This window comes from Vanessa cardui, chromosome 17 (assembly GCF_905220365.1).
Source record: "Vanessa cardui chromosome 17, ilVanCard2.1, whole genome shotgun sequence".
In the NCBI taxonomy this organism is placed as follows: Eukaryota; Metazoa; Arthropoda; class Insecta; order Lepidoptera; family Nymphalidae; genus Vanessa; species Vanessa cardui.
This window is the reverse complement of record NC_061139.1, coordinates 4153961-4181473: the sequence shown is the minus strand read 5'-3', so window position 1 is coordinate 4181473 and position 27513 is coordinate 4153961. Positions and strand designations below refer to the sequence as shown.

Sequence of the window (27513 nt, the reverse complement as noted above, 5' to 3'; positions counted from 1 at the left end):
ACTCGAACAGATGCCAATTTGAACCCATGAACAATCGCAATGTCAACTAGCCGTATTTGATATCGATATCAGATGAAACGATACATCAAATACTTCTTCGATTTAATCCTGATTAATTTGAGATTAACATTTTAGAATAGATTCTACAAAGTTTTTTTTTTTTATTTATAGAGAATGAGATTTAATAAGCACATTCTGTAAACTTACTTAATAAACATTTAAAATCACCGAATGACACACAATGTCCTTAATTAATAGGTATAGCGAGATGGAATTTGGCAGAATTTTTTTTGAATTGAAACACATAGGAAGTGTTTTGTAAAAATTGCTAAGAATTTTAAATGAAGTATGAAAATTTTACGGAAATTAGTCATATCTGATGTAAGAAACATGAAAACGGCATTAAGGCTTCCGTTAAATAATTAGAGGCAGTTACTAATTTTATTAAAATATGACTCACCTAAAATTTACTTTAAATGTAGAAAGAAATGTTACAAGGAGATTCAATACGGGTAAAACATTGCTATCACTTTTTCAATTCCATCTATGAATAATAGTCCACAGACAATGCAATTTACCAATAAATTCTAATACTTAATTTCTTTAAGTAGAAAATTCTTTAAGTATTCATTTTTTGATAAGCCGCTTGCTTGGGCTTCTGTATAATGTTTCCAATGGAATGACCCATCGGATATACGATCAATTTATAAAAATCACAGTGACGTTGACAATATTTTATATGCTTTTATAAATAGTAAAAAGTAACTTCCCCAATGACGTCATACATACCTTAGTAATTGGAACAGATGTTAAAAGGTTACTTATTACGTGGAGACATCTGACGTAGAGGCACGCCATTCTTGACCAAACATACAGACCTAGGAACCAACTTAATCTACGTACGAGTGACGTAATGATATTTATTTCTTAGGTTTAAGTTTTTCCACAATAAACATTTTATGTAACAAAACACTTACATTTAAGCTTAAGAATAGTAAAATAACAAAATTTTATTTTAATATTTGGGCTTCATTGTTCATGAAATATTTCTAAGTATTAAATTCCGAATGTGTGTTTTCTTTTATTTATTTCTCTTCTTTTACTATCTATTCATTCAAAGGAATTTTGAAAGAGAAATACAAGTAAAAACAAGTCACAAGGAAATTAATTCTTGTTTTTATTAGACCTCCATCGTGTGGCGCTTCTCAATAAAAAGGAAAACCTATCATTGTGATTCCCATCCTCAAACATTTGCAGCGAAAAGAAAAGAAAATATCGGATATTGGATTGTTCTACTTCGAAAGCTTTCATATCTGAAAGATAGTGTATATTTTATCTATTATCACAGTATATGTGGACACGATGTTTTATTTTACAATTTAGCGTCATGTAAAACAATGTTAACTTCATGTACGAATTAAGTCAAACATAAAAATAAAACACAGCAGATTTATTGATTGAATATTCACTACATCTACTAATAAAACTGCTTTTCCTAAGAAAACATTATTATCTCAACTTAATATTATTTTTTTTATATGTAAAGTTATGTTATTCTAGTTTCCATCCGCATGTATGGGGGCGGGGGAGAGCGGTGGTTTTCCCTGTATATTTTATGTAAATTTTTCCGGGATTCAAAGTAATTACTGCACTATTCCAGACTATAATCCATCGCTGCGCCAAATTTATTTCAGATACGTTCATCCGTTCTGGCGTGATTGACTAACAAACATCCAATATTAAGATAAATAATTTGAAGTCTTAAAATGTTGTAAATAGTTTGGTAACTATGCTCCAACAATGACTTTAATTAAAAAAAAAAAACCGTTTAAACAGTTTACACTTTACTTTATGATATTACTAAAAACCCATTCTTGACTATTTATGGACCTTCTTTTGCAAATGGCGGTTTCTCGTTGGTGGCTAAGTACATTTTCCCCCTCATCCTGAAAAATAAAAAATGGATACGTCAGAATTCAAATTCATGATCGTGTGATTTAAAACCATTTACGCTAAAACATATATGTTGTCATTGATCTGTAAGCCAACTAAGAACTAGAAAAATATTGAGTTCAATGTACAATAGCAAAAATAATTTAAAACATAAACTTCGTATTCTTAATATATTGAAGTAAAGGTTGACAATTTATTCTTAGTAGGTTAAGTAGTTTAAAATATAGGATTTCATTGCGATAACTCTAAATACCCCACACTAATTAAAATTTGTAAGCAACTAGAATATGACATATAAAATATAGCAATCATCAAGTAACTCTGGTTTTAATCTGGATAATCTCATTTCGGGTGTTATCCTTCAAAGGTTCATACGAAAATAGCTCGCTCTATACCACACTGCGACCTTGAACCAATCCTGTATGTCAGCGTATGTCAATTCGATATATGTCTGTGTGAAATTTCGACAAGAATACTCTCTATCACAACGACTTGTAATAAAAATAAAAATGGCAAATCCAAGGACGGTAAGACAAATATTCTTGCAACATGAACCTACTTGTATTTGAAATATAAATATATATATATATATATATATATATATATATATATATATATATATATATATATTATTTTCATTAGGTGAACATACGATGCCAGTTATTGTCTACAATAATCACTTCTTAGTAAGTTTAATTATCGTAAGTGAAATCGAATGAACTATATAAATACATTATATAGCAATTTAATCTATGTGGATGGTGAAAGAATCCCTATACGATTTATAGATAGACCCTACGTATTGTTCCAGTGAAACTTTCCCAAAGGATACGCAAGAAGATTATGGGCTTAAGGTATTTGATCCCTAATCCTACGTAACATTGTTTCATAAACACCTTATGTGAGGTGTTTATGAAGCAATCACATTACGTTCCTAAAATGTTTCAACGTATTTTCTTATGTCATCTATGACAATAAGCTATAATTATACATAATATTATTTAAATTATATATTATATAAGCTAACATTATGAAAAAACACATTAATTACATAATAAAGGAGGACACAGAATCACTAAAACGTATTTATGATTTTATATCTTATGTAAAATAAATAAGTAAAGTATTATCGTCTTACGGTGGCTGGGCCCCAAAACCCATGTATCCGTCGATTTCGAAGCGACATGACGCCGTGGCACTCTTCCAATCGCGGCATAGCGTAGCTGGAAAGCCTATCGGATTTCTTATAGACTCCACATACAATCTCCAAGAACGGTTATGGCTGCAACCATCTAAAATAAATGGTAGACAATTTAATACTCGCAAAATTTCTTTAAGAAGCTAGTCTGCATTTAACACTCTACGCGATAACATTGGTTTAATTAGTGGAAGCTGTGTGGTATCGTAGCTTTTTAATGGATGAGTCTATTTTTTTTTATGATATAGACAAGTGTGCTGGCAAATAGGCCACCTAATGACCACCACCGCCTACAGACAATGGCGCTGCAGAAATATTAGACATTCCTTGCATCGCCAATGCGCCACTAACCTTATGCACCAACACCGGCTTCCTCACCCAACACAACGATATTGAGTACTGTTGTTTGGCACTAGAATATCTGATGAGTAGTTGTTACCTACCCAGACGTGCTTGTACGTAACCCTACCACCATGTATTACAAAGTTATGAAGGCCGCTATGATCATGATGATGAGAAAAATAGCTCTTTGCACAACCATACAAAATATGTGTGTATACCTTTTTTAAATAAAAAAGAGTAATATTGGAGCAAACATTATGGTATCGAAATACGCTTCCAACCAACAAATAAACAAGAAAAGCTATATCATATTTCAGATTCCCAAAAAAGTATATGTAACAGGAAAACGTTCTCGTCCATAAATTCTACCTATATTCTAGCATATATTTAAAGGGGTGGCCACGAGGGGTTAAGGTACGCCCTGTATTCGCTATCTTGCTGAGATAACAAATCTTCATTGACATTTGGACATAACAATCAATCTTTGGACGCAGGCCAACTGGTTCGGCAATTTTGCTTCCAAATGTATGACGTAATATTAATATTGTTTGAGCCTTAAAATGAAAGTAGATTTAGTTACTACCGTTTTTGATGTACACTTTTGGGTAAATTGTACTACAAAATGCCAATAACTTATCGGCAGTTTGTAGTACATTTTGGTATCTTTCATGGATGAAGAAAACTAAGCACTATCCTAATTTTGAAAAATAAAACCTGCTAATATCCTACTGTTGAGTAAAAGGCCTCCCGTCCCCCTCTTAAATAACTCATGAAAAATTCATCAACTCATTTCCCTCTTAAGTGGTAGGGTGTGGTAGATGAGACCGAGTGACGCCAACTACGCCAGAATACCGACAGAAAACCAGCGTCCCACTGCGGAATTCCACTTTCGGGGGCGTCATGGAATTGTCGAGTAAATTACAATGTTTGCCCGGGAAATCTAAGTCGAATCCGGGTAAACCTTGTTTTACTATTTGATGTCAATATATTTCAAATTTATGAATAAAATATACTTTACTACTTTTGTAAATCATTAAATTTCAATAAGTCAAATAAAAAAAATCGATTAGTAATACTTAAAGTTTATAGTATAAAGTTTTTGATACATAATCTACAATCTGCAAAAAAATTTAAATCGATTACCTAATTATCAATATTTTATAAACAAAATCCTTCCTTTTATTTCACAACAACTCTTATCTCTCGTAAAACGTTCTAATAATAAAATGTTCGGCGAAAATAATCGGCATAATTGAGGTAACTTCCCCCTTTGTCCTTCGTTCCCAGCATCCGTGATGACGTCAGAGCATCGATCGCCCGAAAAATGAGCCTGAAGGGAGGCAAAATCATTGTTCCCTAAACAATAAAGGGCACGCAATGGTCGACTTCTAAAAAACACTGTAATCACAATATCGCGTTTTGCTCATATTTTGAAAATTCGATCGTCGTGGCGACATAAATTTGACGCATTTGATGATTATTTTATTACCTTCATAAGCACTAGTAACGGTATAAGTAAAAAAGTTTCTTCGCTGTTTTGACGAGGTTAGAAGGTTATCCACCACTCTTGATTTAACATAAAGAATGAGCACGAGATAAATGATTATAAACATAGATTATGCCCTTAAAAATGAAGTGGTACTTGCCCGCGTTACAACCACAATTTTTAGTGAAGATTTAGGCATTCCAGCCGCGAATTATAACGACCCTATTCCATATTCATTCAATATTTTTAACTATTTTATATTTTAATAAAAATAGATATCTTAGTAGCATATTAATGGTACGTGATTTGCTCTGTTTATATTATGTCACGAATAAAATGTACATCACTTACAAAAATAACTCAACTCTCTATTCTTCAGCAACTCGTCGACCCAGCATCCCGGCTGTATCCACATTCCGGGGTTAGGATAGAAGTCCACGTCACCTATCGCCTGCGGAAATCCGAATATTCCGGGATTTGTATGTAAAACGTCTACAAATATTGCGTCACCTTTTGCGAGATGATTGTCTTTCCCACCTAAACTATAGCCAGGATATGCTGGATCAAGACCTGAATAAAAGCAAATGTAAAAGTTATATATATATATTTATTACGCTTGATAAATATTTTATTTCTTTCTGTGGTCATATTCATTTCAAGATTTAATAGTCTGATTTGAAACTTTAAAGAAGTTTATAAGGACTTAAGTTTAGAAAAACGCCGAATAATACTCAATGGAGCCTGATCAGTACTCAAGAACTGAATGGTTTGATTTAAAAAAAAAGGAGTACCAACCCAAAGCCCAAAGTATTTTGATCGTTGAAAATGGTTTTATGAAGTCAAACCAATACCATGATTCGAAAGAGCGTGGCAATAACTATAATATAAACGTCAACTAATATTATAAGCTACATAAAACAGATATGTATAATTTTGACATTACTTGAGAGAGTAGGTATGAAGTTAAATTTGAAATGTTAATAAAATACATACGAAACACACTTAAAAGATAATCTTACCCGTTATCCGTCCTAATCTCAAGCCCCTTGCGTTGAGGGCCTTTCCGGCGAATCCGGCGGCTTCTGCGCCCAACGAGAACCCTATAACGTGCAACGAACCAGCTGGGACTCCGGAAGTATTTAAAAATTCTACGAAATCTGCAAGGCGCTGTCCCATGTACCTAGTATTCCTCACCGCTGATATGTACCTATTAATGCATCAAGTTTATATTATTGAGGTATTAAGTACTAGGTATTTATTTATAGTGTTTTATTGTAACTATACGTGTTATTCCAAGGTTATATGATTGCGGTATAATGAGAACATGACAGCCCATTAATGTTTCACAGCTGGGCAAACCCTCCTATTTGACTTGGAGCTCATTAGCAATCACGCTGCCTTAGTAATGGTTATTATAAACATAAGTAATGGTACAAAATAATCCGATTCAAATGTTCATAGTGTGATACATTGAGCTTGAAGGTGAAGGAAAACATCGTCAAGAAACATATACGTTTGAAATAAATTTCTGCCACGTATGTAACCAAGAGCAGCGTTGTGGAATAAGTTCCAAATCTTCTTAGGAGAAGACAAGGTTTTAGCCTCGTGTTAAAATAATTAACATAATGATTACTTAATACTACTACGACACTACTAAATATAATTAATTACTTATTACTGTAATACTTAAAATCATAACGATCGAGTTTGAAGGAAAAGTGGGCCAATGTAACTACAGACATAAGAGATATATAAATTTTATTCTAATTTCTGGTGCGTTAACTATATATAAAATGGTTAATATCATTAAATTTGGAGAACATTTACCACAAGGTCAAATGTACCAGTTTTCCTGAATATTTTAAATAAAACCAACTACTAATAAATATATTAAAAAACAACCGTCAGATTATATGTAATACAGTTTTGATATTATAACATTACATTACATTTAAATATCATGCAATTCTTAATTCAACATCAAAGTTCAAAACACTTGAAACGGAAAACACGACTGTGATGTTTGAACAGATTTGTTGAAATGAATAATTTATCTGACTCAGGCAAGTGATGTTGATGAGATGCTGCTTAGGTCAGGTGTACTACATGACCTGTTTCCTTAATGTACACAAATACATCAACAAATCCTCTATATGTTATGACTAGGAACTTTGTTGACTCTCAATTAAGTCTTTTAACATAGTATATTAAAATAAAGTAAACAACAGAATATTAATCTCCAGTTTAGAATAATTAAACATATACTTAAAATTCAAATACACATTGTATTTACATCGCGACTATTGTCATGTCTATTTATATAAATAAAAAATAATGTTCGTTCGTGTATGCATTTCTAAACTATTAATCTGATTGTTGAAACTTTTGGTGAGTTGATCTGTCAATAACAGAGAGCCTGTTCCAAAATAATAGGATTATTTTTTCTGAATGTAAACGTTTTATGTAGGCTAGGTTTTAGATGACTAGTTTTGAAAAAAATAGACAAAATGAGTACACTGGTTTAAAATTATTTCAATTAAATATTACTTTATGTATTTAGATAAGCTTGGTCCATTGCATCGTAATAAAAAATGACTTCGCAATTGTATGTACTAATATTTCAAAGTGAAATATGTAACATAAAACCTTTTTGTTGCCTACTACGTAACAGTCACGTAAGAGCATTATGTTATCGGTTAATAAATGAATGTTTTTAAGTTGAATAAGACCTTGAGAAAAGATAGTAAATTATGATTACGAAAATTTATCTAGTTTGTTTTTTTTGTACCTTCGAAATCTTCATACTCAGCACTTTTATAATTTCCGCATAGCGAAATCAATAAACCTTTCATAATAGAAAGGAGGATCCCCAAGATACTTGAGAATAGATTAACCAGTTATTATGAGCATATTAGTACATACCATATGGGCATCATCTATTGGAAGAGTTTGGTTGTTAGTAAGGTATCCAAGTTTAAGATTTGTTGGTTTTAATTAAAATGATGAATAATAATATCAGTGTGTGTAACTATTGTCGTATTGTTCTATTTTCAATAACTCTTACAGGAGTTATTCCTAGTCATAATATTCTTGCTTTAATTATACGTTTATGCATTAATAATCAAATCTGTTTTATTAATATTATAAATGTGAAAGTAACTCTATGTGTCTGTCTGTCGCTCTTTCACTACGAAACCGCTGAACCGAATTTGATGAAATTTGGTATGTAGCATACTTGAACTCAAAACAAGCACATAAGCTACTTTTTTACCTAACACATGACGACCTAAAACGCGAACGAAACCGCGGTTGACTACTAGTTAAATAAAAATGTTGTACAGTTATTGTTGGCACCTATGTGAAGGTTTCTGGTATAAAACCATCAACGTACTAATGGCACGCGAGTCGTATCGAATAATTACTCATATAACAAATGAAAGAAGCGTCGTAACGCTTGCCCGTTACCCAACAAACATTTGAAAGGTCGCAACAACGTGCCACCAGTAACTTTTGGTTCTATAAGCTGGTCGCCGTTACGCCGCTATAACGTCGACATCACCAAGAAAAGGCCCATTTTATACGACTTAGTGTCCTATAAGAGTCATGTAGTGGTCGCATAAGTTACTTTTTGGTCGCATAGTGGTCGCATAGTGGTCGTATAGACGTCGTGCGGCAGACTTATAGTGTTTATTACCGCTGCTTTACGACATTTGATCGAATAGCAGTATCCAACACGCTTCTTATCTGACTATATTTGTTGTCAAATTGACTGGATAAAATATTAATTGTAAATTGAATTTGAAAGCTGTCACGAACAAACTTCATTGATATTGAACATTATTTTTTATTTATTCATCAATGTGTTTACTTCGAAACTCAAGTTCAAGGAATATTGATCTGATGGGAAATTAATTTGATCGAGTATAATGCGCTAGTTTTAACTATGTAATGAACGGGCTTGTGTAATTCATTAAATAAATAATATTTTATTGAGATTTTTTAAAGTAAGTTATAAAAATTACCTTTACACGACTTAAAGTGCAGGAAAAGACTTTTATACAACTTCTAAACGACGTTTCAATTTATGTCATTATTGGATTTGATAATATTCCGCCATAGAATAACATAGAAAACGAAATTAGAGTTCAGTTTAGTATTTGTCAAATGTTTAAAACCTTGTTATTTTATATAACTATTGAGTATTTATTGGTTCAGCTTTGATAAAAAAAATTATACGTGAGATAAAAGATCAGATTTTATGCGCATTTATTAAGCGACTTAAAAAAAGGAGTGTTCTCAATTCGACCGATATATATATGTATAATGTATATGTATATATTTATGCTTTTTCGCCGATTACTTCGCCATTTATGGACCGATTTTGATGATTTTTTTTTTGTTAGAAAGAAGATACTCCTGTAATGGTACCATGATGAGGATATCAGAGTCTGATGATGTGATCCTGGAGAAATCGAGGGGAACCCTCAAAATTTATAGGCACATGTACCGTGTTTTACATATTTTCTGAAGTTAAAGTGGCGTCTGCTTCTGGCAATCATAATATTATACTGCTGAGCTGATGATGGAAGGTATAAGTCCTCAATTACTAGGAGTTAGGAAATAGTTCTATATGGATTTATACTCCTCTTCGAAGCTTTTATGAAGAGAAGTACAGATTCACTAAACATTTCTTTTGTTATGTTATTTTTTGGTATATCATGCTCCAGAAGTGGTCCCATAAAAGTTTTATTGAAATAGGTTCAGCGCTTTTTGAAAAAATCAACAAATAACCATTTGTGACATAAGGACTTTTAATTTCTATTTTGAGAAAATAACACTAAAAAGAGTAAAATAAAATATTTTTTAGAAAAAATATTTTATTTATACTATCACGAAGTATATAATTTTCATGGGCTTCATTTGTGCTATCATAATCGGAACTATCACTAATACACAATCTAGCTTTCTTCCCCACTCCCCGTTAGGTAGGCAGTTACCAGCAGTACCAGCTTGGCACACCACGAGAGGCAGTGACGGCAGTCCCACAATACGGTGTCGATAACCGAATCAATAATCATACTAATAAATGTTATTTGAAATAAAAAAAAAAGTATTTAAAAATCAAAACCGTACTAAATATTATTATTTCAACTAAAATCATGACAACTGTTATAGAACCACTAAATGCACTTTCTGCGCTTCGATTAATATTACGTTGCTCAGAACTCTCTAAATTTTGTACGGAACCATCTCCAATTGATCGACAGGTAACTTGTCGCGTACTTATATTCGATATTAATATAATTGGAGTTAAGAAATGATGAATATTATTTTTTTTACTTTCCTCTTAAAGTGGCCACTTTTTACATATTTGCCCAGCTTTTTCTATCCATTTCAACTATGTAATATTATTTTTACAAAGATGCAAATGAATGGTGGTGTATGTAATATTTAGTGTATTTTAAAACTCTTATAGGACATTCAGTCGTATAAATGACGTGAAAAAGTCATATTGACTTAAATTCGTATAGGAGTTTTATAAGTTACTCTAATACGACTATAGGCGGTATAAAAGTCGCAAAGACGTTTCTACTGCCACAACGCTAGTTACACGACTAAATACCGTGTAATAGTCGTATAAAACAGTCGTATAGACGTTTCTACGACGTTTTTACACGACTATAAGTCGAATAAACTATAGGCGGCACTAAGTCGAATAAAAGAATAAAACGACTTCTATACAACGCTTATACAATTATTAGTTGCGTAATTTCTTCTTATACGACTAAAATGTTTGTTGGGTATTATCTAGTAATTTATAAACATTTATACAAGAATTTGTCAACGTAAGATTGTAATGAGGGTTTTTTAAAATAAATCTAAACGAATTTTAAACTGGTGAATAATTTTTCATAAAATTAAAAACGCATATAAATTTTATAGTTTATAGATTTTTATAAAAAATTACATGACATGTGATCTTAAAAGATTTTGTAGAGCTTTAGGGTAACTTGTTTTCAATAACTTTGTTGTTTGAGTCCACGTATCACCTACTCTTTTGTAAAGCACAATACTCAGTATTGCTATGTTCAGGCTTGATAGCTGAGTAAGTCAAATTAACTACAATCTCAAAAGACAAATAGTCTTAGTGCTCAGATTAGTGGTTATTTGATGTTAAAAGAATTGGTTTGGAATTTCCTACAGCACTAATGTTTAAGGGGATACAAATTTAATAAAAATCAAAAAATCTATATATATTATAAATCTAATCTTTGTGAGTTTAATAAAAAATAACTAAATTCATTATACTGCATAATATCGTTGACATTCCAAAATCCTTTTAGTCAAATTCTAGGGATTTTTTTAATAATTACCGAAAACTAAAACTAAACCGCATTTTAATAAATTCATTTGCGTGTAATATGTACACATGGTATATACCAAAATATAGTTTTTTCAATTTTTGTCCGTCTGTTTGTTGGCTACTCCCTACTGATTTTGATAGGACTTCAAACGATAACTTTTTGTGTTTCAAACACTTCCAGGCAGGATATATTAATTTAAATAATTGTATTAACTAACATGACTGTATTTTTTTTAAATGTTGAAAAAGAGTAACTACTTTCCGAACCGGTGGTAGCTTCACTTAATTGTTAAATGACGATTCAAAAATGCTTGTAAAAGCCCACTTGAATAAAGTTTATTTTGATTTTGATTTTGCATGTACTCGCAGACACGGACAATATATACTGATTGTTATAAGATAATATATTATTAAGACACGTTGACGTTTTAATTTGTAAGTTATTATCTCTATATAATTATCGTGTGTAAGAGATCGCTATTAATGATAAGAACTCATTATGTATTATTTTAATTAAATTCGCTCTTTTATTTCTTTTGTTCAATGACGTAAACAAATGATGCTTTGCGTCAATTGCTATGAAGAAACTACTATTTATTTTAGTGAAATACTTTGGCGAATATATGTTACCTAATGGTACTTGATCACCAACACCCAAACACATTAGAACTGTAGATAAGCAATATTTACCGATATTTACATCGTGAATATGTCAACCTAGGAAACTAAGATGTTATGTTATTTGTGCCTGTAATGACACTGGCTCATTCACCCTTCAAACTGAATCACAACAAAATTCATTTCTAATATATGTGGCGGTAGAATATCAGATGACTGATCGGTACCAACTTAAAGAGGCTTGCACTTTATTATATACATATATTATATGATTTAAACAGTATATAGACTAAAATTAAAAAGGTTTTAGAATTACAATACAATAGATTAGGACAACTTTATTGGTTATAAGTTCTGGGTATGATACATTGAATGCAAAGGTCGCTTACGGCAAGAAAATAATAATCATACCTCTGTTGAGAGGATTATTAAGTAGAAAAGTGACGTATGTAGTTAAATTCATTCATGAACTATAAAAACATATAACCTTTTTCCGCCAAATATATTTTAAATAAAATATTCTTATTCTAAATTTAAATCACGATATAAAACATATTCTGTCATAGTTAAAATTTTCAACTCACCATGGAAAAACGATGAGTCGAGACCAGTCAACGGCGATGAAATTATAATCACCCTTTGCAAGAAACGCTGCAATAAAATCACTTTTAATTACTTCCGATGAATAGAAATACCACGTATTCAAATTCACTTGATCTACTTTTTCATATGTGTGTTTAATATATTGTTATTAACCCAGTTAAGTGATGTTCCTGTATATAAATTCGTATAAAAAAAGCTTATTGAACAGAATAAACGTTATTTTTCTTAGATATACGATTTTTGAATTTATTTATTTATAATGCAAAACTGTATACATATTACAGGACGTTCTCCCAATTAAATATTACAGCACGTTAAACAAAAAGATTAAAATTAATATCTATGTTGTACTATAATATACTATCTATGTTGTATGGGATATATTCCAAGTAGCAATTATTGTGAGTTGCTGGCTACAATAAATCCACCCTGTCTGCTATCAAACTCAAACTCAAATTGTTTGATCTAATATAGAAATATCACACTTTCTTATTGATGGTCAATTGAAACAGTACCACCAGTTCGGAAACGAAAATACCCTGACCTGAAAGACCCGGCGAAAGAAACTCAGAGGGTTTTTTTTTTGTCTCATATATTATATAAACAATTGATGAATATCACATTGAGAGTACGTAACGTGGGCGTCAGTGGCGCTTCCTTGAGCAATAAGCTTGAACTCCATAAGGAAGGGCATTTGGCTTTTTATAGTCTTAATCAATCCCTAAAATACGCTCAAAGCCGCGTGTGGAAACTCGTATTGTCATCCATTAATTATCTGTCAGTAATGTATTATATATGGTCCCAAACGGCACAGGCAACAATTTATATGAAATAAAATATGTATGTCATTACACTTTCGACGATTATTAAACTAAAAAACCTATTATTATATATTACTGTAATACTACAGATGATTTTCATATGACATGGATTCATTCATAAAAAAAGTAAAGTAACAGCCTTTAAATTTCCCACTGCTGAGATAAGGCCTTCTCTTCCATTAAGGAGAGGGTTCGGAACATATTCCACCACGCTGCTCCAATGCGGGTTGGTGGAATGCACATGTGGCAGATTTTCCATGAAATTAGACCTCCCGATGAATGCTCACTATGTTTTCCTTCACCGCCGATCACGAGATGAATTATAAACACAATTAAGCACATATATATAGTGGTGCTTGCCTGGGTATGAACCCGCAATCATCGGTTCAGATACACGCGTTCTAACCACTGGGCCATCTCAGCTCAGGATTCATTGATGACAATTAAATTTATATTACATTAAACTACCGAATACGTCGATTTAACAATACGTTAAATGTTAGCAGAACGATAATCGTCATTATTAATATCAATAGTTAATGGTATATATATATATAAAATTAATTTAAACTAATATAAATATTTAATTATAATGAATACTTTTTGCGAAATTTATAATTAACATCGAAATATATGTAATATGAAGAGAATCTGTGATATATCTTATTAAAAATAATATCTTTCATGTTAAATCGTATTTCATATTTTATAAGGCTATATTAGTCTATAGTCTATTTCAACCAGAATTACAGTATCCAAATAAAATACATTTGACATCGATTTGACGGGATATCATTATTAAAAAGCTTGAATAATAATAAAAAACACGAATCTGATAAGGAAACTTTGGGAATGAAGATCAAGGTAGATTTAGGTAGTTCAGGAGAATAGGGCTGTATTTTAAATAAAGATATATTAATAAAGACGTAATTAGTGCATAATATAGGTAAGCTCATATCAAATCGCAAATCAACGCGCAAATCGCGTGTAATACGTAAAAATGAGCATTGTTTATCTTCTTCAGTTGGAATAGACCATAGAAAGTAGAATTATTAAGTTTACTCATTAGCATGTCGACGACAATTATAAGTGTTGCCAGCATAAAAAAAATAATATCGTAAGAAGTTATTTTTAACTTACTTGTAAATATTGACGTGAAATTTAAACAAAAGAAAAAGCGTAAAACGTCTTTACACGACAAAACAAAATTGAATTGTCGTCTTCAGCGCTAAGGGCTTTGTATAATATTTTATCGATACAATAGAATTGGCGTTGAACTTCAAAGGAGTTTGTGGTAGCATTTAAAGGTAAATTATCCGTTTTCTTTTATTAAACTGGTATATTAAAAAAATGAAACAATTATTAGTAATATAAATTTCTTTGTTATATTGATTTTATATACAACGCTCATTGATCGCTTAATAAGTCACCGTCTTTGCTCAACTACCGTTCAGTTTAACGAATTAGTTAAACAGACTTTAACTAGCGTTTCAAACTACAAGTAAATATTATTTTTTCAGGAAATAAGAACAATTACATAATTTACCTTATCAAAAAAGTGATTACTCGCCGATCAAACCCGTTAGTTTTAATTTCCAAGCACTCTTTACATTATAAACAAGGATTGTTTTTTAACAAGCAAATTAATTTAACCTAGCAAATTCATTTCTAAAATGCTTCTCAGCAAAATAATTAAGTAATAAAACGTTAATAATAAAATACACTTCAAAAGGAATATTTACCATTTTTTAAATTAGTTGTACTTGGACCGGTTGCAGCTTCAGAGAATCCAAATAGATATATGACGGTAGGTCTCGTTGTGTTAAAACGAGTCCGGGATAATGCATCTGGAGTGCCAGGCTCGATAATCTCGAATAAATTCTGATTAGTCCTGAAATATACAAAACATATTTATAATATGTGTACGGATTTTAAAAAAATGTTGGTAGAATTTGGTGCCAGCTTACATATTCATAACAATGATTTTAGCAGTGTCTAACGGTACGGGTTACCACCTACCACTAAGTGAACCATACGCTATTATTAAATTTTTGAAATGTCAACTGTAACATCCAAGTAGACAAAAATCAAAAACTTTTGCGTAATAAAAATAATTTCTTATATTAATGAATATAATAAATATTTGAAAATTTGTTAATAAAAAAAATTATCGCCGGCCATTTTAAATAAAAGAAAAAAACTACTTATTAGATAATATGTTCCAAATTCAAATACATTTAATGAAACAATATCCTTCGATATTAATGTCATTGTGGTCGAATCGTGGGCTTCAAAATCGATTTCTCGTTGCGAAACTAATGTCAATTTAAAAATTAAGTGAAATCGATAATAATGCCAAACAAGGTGACTTTATAAAGACATTTACTTACTTTTGAGTAAATTCATTTAAGGTAAATTGTAAAGAAGTTTTTATAACATTTTTCGTTTACTAAGGATTTTCGTACTATTAGAGTACATAATTTATATTTTTGTATCAATTTCGATTTATAAATTTTATCCAAATTAGCAAAAAAAGTTACTGTTTTAAATAAACAAAAGCAATAATAACATTTACTAATCAACGTTGTATGCATACATTTAAAGTATTTATTTTAGATTTAGATTTAAAAGCAACATGATGTCATTAAATATATTAACGTTTAACATATGTGATGTATATATCCGTCTGTACAAGGACTTTGTAAATAGATATACTATTAAGGCTAATTGATATAGGATTTTATATAACATAATGAAATGTTTATTACAAATAAATAATCCAGAAAATCACAACAATTAACATTGAAGTTGTCCGTTTATTACCTCAGCTCAACCTATAACTAATAACAAATTGAGAATAAAAATTAATGTAATTTTGAAAAATAATACCTTACCTAGTAAATAATTTATATTGTATATCAATCCGATCATCCCTTGGACAGCATCCCTTGCAGTCGCCCACTGGAGCAGGCATAAAGCACACTTGTGTGACACCTATAAACACACACATTTACACAGTATATCATAATAAAATTAATTAAAAGTAGGGTTTTTAAATATATCAAGATGGTTGTCAATACCAGAAGAGCTCGTTGGGCGTTTGTAGTCTATGCCTCGGTCTATAAGTGGATCGTTTGTAAGTCAAGAATTACCTATTGAATTAAGTCTGTTATTGCTTGTTTGTATTATACAAATATAAATATTAAATATTCTCATACTGTACGAATGTTTCACTGTTATAAATAAAAATGAATTAAATTTGGGAAAACATGATTAGCTCTACGACGATAAAAATAAATGGTTTTTCTTTTAATGTAGATGCCAGTATTCAAATATATATTCTAACGTACTAAGTTCTCACATTTAAACGTACATATAATAAAAAAGTGAATTAAAAATAATGCAATTATTTCATATGCATGTATGTGTGCAATAAATAAAGCATTTATTATATTTTATCTTATTAATTACATCTTGGTTATATTGAAAACAGAATAAAAACTAGTTCCTAAAGAATGTTTGTAAATTTGACATGGTTATAACTTTTTTATATATTTTTTTTATAATTAAAGACAACTTCGTCGTTATAAAAAAATATGAAAGCCGACATGACCCAGTAAATAAAATGTGAATTGATCATAGATACCATAAATTGATAGATAATAATAGATAATAGTTAAATAATAGATAATAGATAAATTCTACGATTAATTTGTGCGTTAACTCATCCTATCTTCGGCGTTGAATGAGAACGTCATTTGACTAATCATTTGTTTGATAATTCACGCAAAAACGGCTGCACGGATTTGGATAAAATTAGAAGTAGAGATAGCTTACATCCTGACTTAACGGGCCTTACATCAATGTACAAGTCCAAACAAATTGTACTACACTCTTTTTACCTTGGGTAGGTAATAAATTCAACCTTTAAGATCCCTAGCTGGGTTACAAAGGTCAGATTGCATCGTTAGACGGCAAAACTTCCAATTATAATATTATCTTAAAAACGTCCAGAATAATATTACATAATAGGAAATTAATTGATACTTTAATCTTCTACCATTTCTCAATATTGTTTTAATATTATTTTCTAACATTTTTATGAACTTTCTTTCTTGTCTGTTTGTTGGGATCGAAAATACTACTACTACTACTTTCGATTTTTAAAATGCCAAAGTTTTAAATGTAATGTCAACATAAAGTTTAATCAATTATACATTATTAATCTGTTTGCTATTTAATCTGTCGGTTCGAATTGTTTTTATATTTTTTTATTTCTAATTTTTTTTTATCTAAGCAACTTTTTAATGAAAGTATAGTCAAAAAATGTAACCAAGATTCGAATTTCAAAATTGGAACTGTAATAAAGATTGTAGTCTAAGAATAAAATATTATACCGAATTAAATTGGAATAGTATCTTGGACTGTCCTTCAATAAACACACACACACACATATTCATAGCAGTACCTGTTGCATGCTAAACAGATTGTACGTAAATATTACCATTATTTATTTCCTACTTCAATTTTCCTTTAACAATACTATGTTATAAACAACGTGATCTATCATGTATGGACATATTTTTCATCCTTTTTATAGCTTAAATGATTCTGGCAGACAATAACTAATAAAAAAGAAACACTCGATATTCTATTTAAAAAAATAATAATAAGAATATTCCTGAATCTTCTACCGACTTTCTTACATGTTGTTCTCGGTTGAATGTACGTTCAGAAACTGTGGTAACTGATAACTTAATACAGTCCTTTAAAATGATGATTCAAAATTGTTCTAAAATATATTTTAAAATAAAGCATATTTTGATTTAGGTAATATCGTTCGATGAAATACTACCATCACATACACACACATACACTATCTACCATCCTGACTACAAAATATAGGTTTGAATTGGTCAATCAAAAAGTACACTATATTGAATACTTCTATATTAAATAAATTATTTTGATATGGTTTGATTAATACTAAATCATCTTATCTCTAAATAAAAAACGATATTATATTTTACCATCGATAAATCATTAGTATTACCAAGAAATTTAAGCACTTAAAGCGGTCTGGTCGGATTATGGGGGCTTAGGAACAGAGAGGGCAGCTTTACTTTACATGCTTGTGGACTACAATATCTTCCAAACTATAGCTAGTCTCTCTTACTGATTAATAAAAAGAGATAAATAGGACATCGATAAACTTATCTTCAATTAAAAAAAAAATCATAAAACAGTCAGTCGTAAATTATGGCCCAAAACTACTCTACTTTTATAGTGAATATTTTAAACTCAGTATATTCAATTGCTATTCACCTTACACGTGCACTGGATCCTACCATGCTCACGGTCATTTTCTTCACCACAGAACAAGATACGAGAAGTATAAGCTAAAATTAAACACTTGGAAAATAAAGTCATAATTTCAGGGATCTACACTGAGGCATCTCGGACTTATCCCCTGTGGCATCTCTGCTCAACAGAGTCCAATCATACTGGAATGGATACTTTAGATCAAAAAACATAATCCTTGGCAAAAATCAAAACACTAACGCAAATTCTTGATCGTATCAAACTAAAGCGCCAAAATTTGTAATCATTTCAGAATCAGATCCATTAGGAATGGGATCATTTAATATAATTTCACAATAGTTTTTTATTTCAACTAGAATACAAATTCCATACTATAATTGTAAGCAGTATTATGATTTTATAGTTATATTATCAAATATATTACAACAGATAAAGAAAAAACTATATCATAATCACAAACAATCTATACACTATGTGTAATTGTAACGTTATTACAATATAATTATTTATACCTATTAAAATATTTATACAGATACATAAAGATGTAAACATTGTGTAGCGCGCGAAATTTTCTATGTATAATTCTTATGCGTTTTGAATAAAAATTTTCTTATAAACTTAAAACATTAAATTTACACAATTTAGATTTTTCATTGAAAACTAAAATAAACACAAGTGAACCAAAATAAAACAAAAACCAATTACTATCTATATAGTATAGTGGCATTAGTAATTGCTACAGTATTTCGTATTAGCAACAAGTATGCGGGTAGATAACCATTAACAATTGCTTACCAATGAAGAAGGACGCCATACGACATGCTGTCGAACTGTTCAACATTTTTACGAAAAAAAATATCACCTATAACGTAACAAATATCGCCTTAAAACCACGCGATACATTTTCCAGTAACCTGTGGATACTTTAGCTGTCGCTGTCGCACAAAACACAAAATTTCCTTAAAACTTTTTACAACAACCTCTTTGATCAATAAGAGTACACATGGTAACACTTTCATTCTCACATTACACTGTAATCGCACATGAGTGTGTTCCGTATATAAAGGATTATTTAATAGCGATATTTTCTTTATATTATCTTCATGGCTCTAACCTTAACCGCACAAACGACTTCACCACATTAAGTTGTTTGAATTAATTGAATTCGAATCTATTGTCCGTTCAAGGCGCGTTTACTAAGTTCCTTCTCGTGTAGCGCTCTGTCACGGTATTAGAGTTATGCAATTGTTACTATAATATTTCACTCAGCCTCCGATAATACCAGATTAACTATGGAACCACCGGACGTAACTACTCCAAACGATAGACGCGAAAGTACAGAGAGAATTGCAGAATAATATAATTGGATATACTATTGGTTAACCCAAGAATAAAGCAGTAACTAATTTTATCGATAATCAACATCGTGACTGGCGTTTTTACTGAACTTACAAAATAAAATAATATAATGATTAGAATGCGGTACGTTAATAATTTTATTAAGTAATGAGTTCGCTTGGAGTTTTACAAGAAGATAAGAGTCGCTTATCCCCTGGGAATACTTGAACATGCACTTACATTTGAATATAATTACTATTTGGCGTAATAATTAGACATACGCACAGATAAAACTTTTAATTAATATGTGGCTTCTGTAAAGATAATGATTGTGGCAATTGTTCTTTTTTTCTTATAGTTCGCAAGATTGTTTCCCTTACGGAACATCTTATGTAATCCTATTTTTTTAAAAAGTGATTAGACTAAGGAGACCCTTTTTTTATTCTAGTAACATATTTTAATTACTTAACAAATGGTTTTATAGATTGTGTAATTTAAATATTTTTTTCATTTGTTGCAATTATAACTTATTTGTTTTTTTTTTTACATATAAGTTATTATAGTTTGCAGTTTATACGCATAATCAACGATATTTTACTCATAAATATATCTCACAAACCTTTTCCTCTTCCAATAAAAGGTATTGTTCTTAATAAAAGCCAGCGAAGTGTGAAATGTTTCTTAATTTTATGAAAGACTGGACTTAAAACAACAACTTAATTTACCACAACAAAATTAAGAAACCTTGAATTTGAATTCTACAATCTTAACTACAGAACATATTAAAATACAATATTTTACTTTTTTCGATCAGAGTAACCGAATAAAATTCTATAAATAAAAGTACCATATTACGAAAATTACATTTACGCACGGACAAGTTACGAGCATTACTTTAAATAAACATTCAATCCAATTATTACTTTCCACGTCATAATACATTTAACATTATAACTTAACAATTCACAATATCTTTAAATTTGAATAAATAAGCTAATATACTCGTATACTTACCGTGTCTTAGAACCCTTGTCTAAAACGATTAGGTTCTGCATTAACTCATCTAAATTATATTAAGAGGATATACCGCAGCGCTGAATAATATATCACAGCCATTTAAGCTTCGTGAGGCTTTCTCTAATGAGACGGTAATGAGTGCAGTCAAGGATTTGTTTATGAAGTATATCCTATAAGACGTTATTATGTTACATCTAAAACAACATTCACCGTTAACTATATGCCTACACTTCCTTTAACATTATAATATATATAAATTCTCTCCTTGGCGTGATACCAAGATAGGCATAATTATTAGTATAAAATAGTAATGTATTATTAATAACACAAATATGAACGTTTTTATTTTTGTACTTTTTTATTATTATATAATATAATTATTAACCGTTACCGTCTCTAATTTTTTGAATAACATTTTAAAAAAAGCTAATAAATCTAATACTCGATTTTCTTTATGTTTCAGGACAAATTGCTCAATAAATTAGAAGAAAATGAACCTGAACTTGCCACATCACCTGAGGAAGAAGTAAGTTTTACTTTTTTATACAAGGGTTAAGTGGGCAAGGTTGCATCAATCGATTCCATTGGCAATAGGACCTTTAACGTATACACTACTAGACAAATTGTTCAAAATTAAAATTATTTTACAGTAACTGAAAGGGGAACGAAAGCGGAAAGTAAGATCTATGATTAAGTAATTGCACAAACAATTTCCCGAAAAAATTACTACCTTTTCACCCTTCTTAAGAGATGATTTCCATGATAAAAATATTATCATCTTTCACTCAATGCATATATATTTACACACGGTACGGTACGGACAAATGGGTACTCCCATTTGTACTTAGGCTACAATAATTCAAAAGTGTACAAGGTCGCGGGCACAGCTAGTTTATAATATTAGTAATGATTCATTAAGAATTCTTAAACAAATGGCGTTTCGACAAAGTTGTTTACGAAAATTTGGAAGTAAAATTAACGTGGTATTAAGTTGATATTTAAATCAAGAACTGTTTGTAGTGTAATATAGGAGATTTGTTACCAAATCGCATAGAATATGTAAATGTAATGTTTTTATCTTTACTTCTCCTGCTATTGGAACGTACGAACCAATGTACGAAACTTGGACATAGCCTCGTAAATATAAACTCTTGCCAACGACTATATCTGTAATACACATTATATATATGTACCTATCATATTAAAATTGATTTTGATTTATCTATATAGTAAGTTGGTTAATATTATTTTTATCTGAAAAGCCTAGAGGATATTGTTTTCTAAATTTAATAAAATATATCAACATAAAAGAAAAACAATATCTTGATATGAATCTTTTGTACGTTTTTATGTAACAGAACTACTTGTAAATTGTTGAACCTATTTGAATGAAATTGTGAGTGAATTGGATGGTTTGAATTGCTTTTATTCGCTTGTTATAAAATTTATTAATACCATTTAAAATTATGAATAATTGAACCATTGTTTAAAATAAATGGATTTATATATTTCAGTGTGTAATATGCGTGAATGCAAAAGCGACGATGCAAACGTCGCCATGCGGGCATCGCGTGGTGTGTCGGCGATGTTTCGTAAAGACCATCCAGATGGCTGTGAGCCAAAGGCTGTTACCACTTCGATGTGTTATCTGCCGAGCCAAGATCCTGCGACTGAGACAGGCGCCTCGACTTGTTACCAGTAAAAGTTGGCAGGTGAGATTGCAATCTGCATCAAAACAACATAATATATTATTTCAATATTTGTATTTCAATATTAATATTTTCATTATCATTATTCGATATATATTTTACTTAAACTAAATATAATTTAAAATTTTCCCTAAAACTGTCATTCCAAAAAGTGATCAATTATCAAATGTGCTAAGTACTAACTGGTAAACTTCATATGTTACGTCTACTATAGGTATCAACCGGTAGTGGAAAGTCATGGGGCGTGCCAGGGTCAGTTTCGTCATATTCAGTGGGCGCCCGCTCGGTGCCTGCTTCCGCCTCGCTGTACTCTGTCACTAGCGGTGAATCTTCACTATCAGGTAAGAAGACAATAAGTTGTTCCATGAATTACTAACTTTGTCGCTAGCACAGCAGTAAACTAACAGCCTGTAAATGTTACACTGCTAGGCTAAGACTTCCACCACTGATCCACCTTGGCTCAATCGCCCTAGCTTGGCAGTAGGTAGAAAAAAATCTAAATGATAACAACAACAACAACAGCCTGTATATTCCCACTGCTGGGCTAAAGGCCTCGTCTCCCTTTGAGGAGAAGGTTTGGAACATATTCCACTATGCTGTTCTAATGCGGGTTGGTAGAATACACATGTGGCAGAATTTCTATGAAATTTGTCACATGCAGGTTTCCTCACGATGTTTTCCTTCACCGCTGAGTACGAGATGAATTATAAAGACAAATTAAGCAAATAAATCAGCGATGCTTGCCTGGGTTTGAACCCGCAATCATCGGTTAAGATGCACGCATTCTAACCACTGGGCCATCTAGACTCTAAATGATAAAATTTACTTTATCATCTAAATGATAAAGTATATTCATTAAATATTTTTACCTAGTGACGAGGCTTGATGGTTGGTAATAAGCAATAGTATTGTTGTGTTCTAGATTCAGTAAGTCAGTATAACTACAATCACAAATGACATACCATTTAAATGACATAGTTGTGATGACCACCTACCGTCAGATGTCTTATTAGTCAATTCGCCTAAATCTTTCAAATAAAAAATAAATTATAATAAGTATTAATGTTAACAGGAGTGTCTTCCGTATCATCAAATAGTGGAGGCAATGTCAGCACTGCTGGATGTTCCACAAAGCTATGTGGCGGTGCCAAATGTGGCGGAGCGTGTCTCGGAGCTGTACCTCGTGTTCCAGCTGCATCAGCTCCGCCTCGACCTCGACAGCCAGCTTCAAACTCCCTTCGACGATCGCAACACCATAGCATGAAGGTGAAACTAAGGGACATTTTATTTTATCAAGTTATTCAAATATATATTTAATCAAAATGTACACATGTTCTTACGGTGTATGTTTTTTAGGAAGTAATTGATTTGGTAATAGGCAAATTATATGGAAGTGCGTGTTGCACATTTCTACTATAGTCGGCGGCACTAGGTCTAATATAGTCGACGGGAGAATCATCAAATCAATAGAGTTTTGTTTTGTCCATTACGTAATGCCCTCCTCTCACATTATCACTACAAAATTAAAACATCGCACGCATTTTCTTTTAAGTAACACGTGTTCTACCTACGTGACATAATTATTTGACATTTTTTGGCTAAAAACGGCGTTTATAATTTTACCAGGCTTTATGTATGTTACTCCTTTAATCCAGCGATCGCAAAAATGTAACGTAACATTGAAAATTATGACAAAATAATAGTAATTTATTACAAATACCCTCTTTGAAGGTTCGAAATCAATAGGTACCTAATAAATGAAATGATCCAATGAACGTCCTGACCAGAATCAACGATCTCAGGCATTATTACATGACGATAATCATATAATTCAATTGACGAAAAAATATTTTTGGTACTTGTGCCAAAAATATTATAAAAGCCATTTTTACTCAACCATATTCACAAAATCTTTTAGAGAAATCACCTTGGTATACCGATTTCTAAATGTCACGATTCGATTAAGTTTTGACTTAATCGGTCTAAGTTACTTGTCACGATAATGCTAAGAGGCAAATATGCAACTACGAATTTGCTAAAAAACGCCAGGTGCGCCATGAATGACTTAAGTTAGAATTCAATCAATATTGAATTTTTAAAAGTCTATAAATACCTTGCATTGATCTGTTAAGTAAATGAAAATATACGATTTCAAGCATCTTTCAGTACATAATGATATATTTTTCCAAGATTTAATAAAGATATCCAATACAATGAGCGAAGCTTCTAATGGATGTCCCATAATACCTCATTCGTTTCTTTTTAAACAATACCTAAAACATAAATACAAATTTCATAACTTATACAATTTCTGTGAACCAGGCTCGTCTGCAAGATTATCAAATGCATAGTTATACTGGCGGGCCAGCTGGAGAACCGTCTGGCAGACTGCCGCCTATTCGAGAATTTCAAAGAGAATTCCGAGAAGGCCGCAGAGAAAGTGCAGCTGCTGCATCTGCATCAACTAGAATAAGGTAGTTATGATCAGTACTAGCTATTAACAAAAATCGAATATATATTCAATAATAAATATTCATTAATGTATATTTTTGAATTTACATTTGCAGATGTGCGCAAAAAATTGTTACACAATTAGAAACATCTCCACAGAAGAACAAGCAACACTTCTTCAGACCTCTTAAACCTACAAATAAAGATGACCCGCCAAAGTCAAGAGATCACAGTAAAGAGACTGATAAGAAAAAAGAAAACCCCAAAGCGAAACCTAAGAAAGAGGAAAAGAAAAAGAAAGATGTCGACGAAAATACAAAACAAGGTGATAAAAATAAGAAAGATGAAAGCAATGACAACAAAAAGAATGAAAATTCAGAACGGAAGAAAGAAGAGAAACTTAGGCTTAAAGCAGAGAAAGAAGCCAAAAAAGAAGCAAAATTACAGGCTAAGGAAGAAGAAAGACAAGCTAAACTACTTGCCAAAGAAGAAGAACGACAGGCGAAGTTATTGGCAAAGGAAGAAAAGAAGAAAGCCAAAAAAGAGGCGAAAATGGCAGCACAAGCTGAAAAAGAAAAGAGTAAATAATATAATACGGAATACCATTCAAATTTTTACATCGTAGAAACTTTTAGCCGTCTTTAGGTACTAGATTCGAAAGTCGTTATTGTCGAAGGAGGATAAAATTTTATGAGTATTGTAAATTAAATAAATAAACTACTGTAATAACTTAGCATGACTTAATTTATATTTTTTACAGTTCCTTGATTTTTCCTTTTTTATTGTTTTATACGATAAGACAATATTGAATCAAATACATACATAGAAATTATATAAATAGTATTAGATTTAGACTGTGATTATTTTATGTAGCTCATTGATTTTATTTCCTTAAAGTTTTCACCGATAAAATGTAACTCGATGTTAAATATAGTTTTAAACAAATGTTATGAAAAGCAATTTAAATAAATAGTTAATGGGTCTAGTTGGAACTCTACAAACTGCGAAGACTGAACGAACGAGATAATGAAATCATATCGTTTTGTAACTTGTGAAACAACGTGTTGTAGTTAAGAGCTTTGTGCATGATTGTATTGCCAAAGAATTTATTTATAAGCGATCATGTTATGATCCGACCCATTTCAATACTTCGTTATTAATTTAATAATAAATATTAGATATGCTAGATATTATTTTAATGAATTTTGGCTTTCCGCAGTATATCTGCAACAACTACAGGTAGTTTAACCCTAGACTAGGGAAAACCAATGTTGAGTTATTTTTAGTATTTCTCTGCTTCTATTCAAGACAAGAAGGTATATTTATAAATAAATTAATGTAGAGTCATATCAAGTTGATTTAGCATGAAACTATGTAAGTGTTAAGATTTCTTTTATAAGATTTCCATGTCGAAATCTATTGTCAATCGTTAGAAATTTCCTGTAAAATAAATAACAATGTTACCTAAATAAGACGTTTCATTTATAGATATAATACATATATTGTAACTAAGTATACCCCCGCACTTTATGATGTCTTTACATTTTTATTGATCTTTTAGTTTTACTTTTAGCTGCCTTGCTATTTAAGTATTTCTACAAGGAAAACCATTTAATGTCCGTATACCAATTTTTATTTTTTATACAATCAGATCACGTAGAACTTAAATCCTTCCTAATACGATGAATGACAAAGTTATTTTACTTAGGTATGTTTAACGACTCAGTCTAAATGCATCTTTTTCATAAACATTATTAAAGGTACAGAAGAGGAAATAGAGAAGCAAACACATTAACCCCAGACAAAATGATTATAAGGGTTCTTAGAAAGTCCATAAATTATCAACTATTAGCAGTAACAGACATGTCATTAGTAAAAATCTGTATAGTACGTCACAAATTAGATGTAGCTTCGGAAAATGCAATGAAATGAAAATAAAACCGATTACTGCCAATTTACACGACCCATTGAAATAGCTCCCTATCGCGCCATTCGGCGCTATTCGTCGCTATAGATTCTCGCGTCAGTCAAACCCGAGAAAGCATGTAAGCAAGTGCATGTAAATCTACGTGTCAAATTGACGAATAGATTAGTTCATATGATAATATAAGTTATAACGTCTGTGTAAAGATTATATTCACATGAGAAATAAATATTGATAATTTGGGATAGTGTACTTAATTCGGATGTGATCGGTTTTATGAATTTTACCGATGCTACATCTAAATTGTGTCGTACTATACTTACATATTACTGTAGTTAAGTTTGTAGAAAAAAAATATGAAGACTAA

At 31.0% G+C, this 27513-nt stretch overlaps 2 protein-coding genes across 2 annotated transcripts in view; one reads left to right on the top strand and one right to left on the bottom strand.

The window, feature by feature from the left end:
- LOC124536981 (nucleolar protein 58) overlaps positions 1-26680 on the top strand; it is a 66727-nt gene extending 40047 nt beyond the window's left edge. Inside the window, exons 3-8 of the mRNA XM_047113676.1 lie at positions 21526-21588; positions 22577-22774; positions 22986-23112; positions 23844-24037; positions 25094-25245; positions 25339-26680. Coding sequence (XP_046969632.1) covers positions 21526-21588; positions 22577-22774; positions 22986-23112; positions 23844-24037; positions 25094-25245; positions 25339-25810 — 1206 coding nt within the window. The 3' untranslated portion in view covers positions 25811-26680. The remainder of the gene's footprint in view (positions 1-21525; positions 21589-22576; positions 22775-22985; positions 23113-23843; positions 24038-25093; positions 25246-25338) is intronic.
- Positions 1161-19999, bottom strand: LOC124536982 (lipase member H-A). Its single transcript, XM_047113677.1, has 8 exons — positions 19503-19999; positions 16280-16379; positions 15128-15276; positions 12546-12612; positions 5999-6186; positions 5331-5549; positions 3092-3245; positions 1161-1946 (listed from the first exon to the last, which is right to left on the bottom strand). Exons 1-8 carry the CDS (start codon positions 19546-19548, stop codon positions 1883-1885), a joined length of 987 nt encoding a protein of 328 aa, XP_046969633.1. The 5' UTR covers positions 19549-19999; the 3' UTR covers positions 1161-1882.
- Positions 26681-27513: the final 833 nt, after the last annotated feature.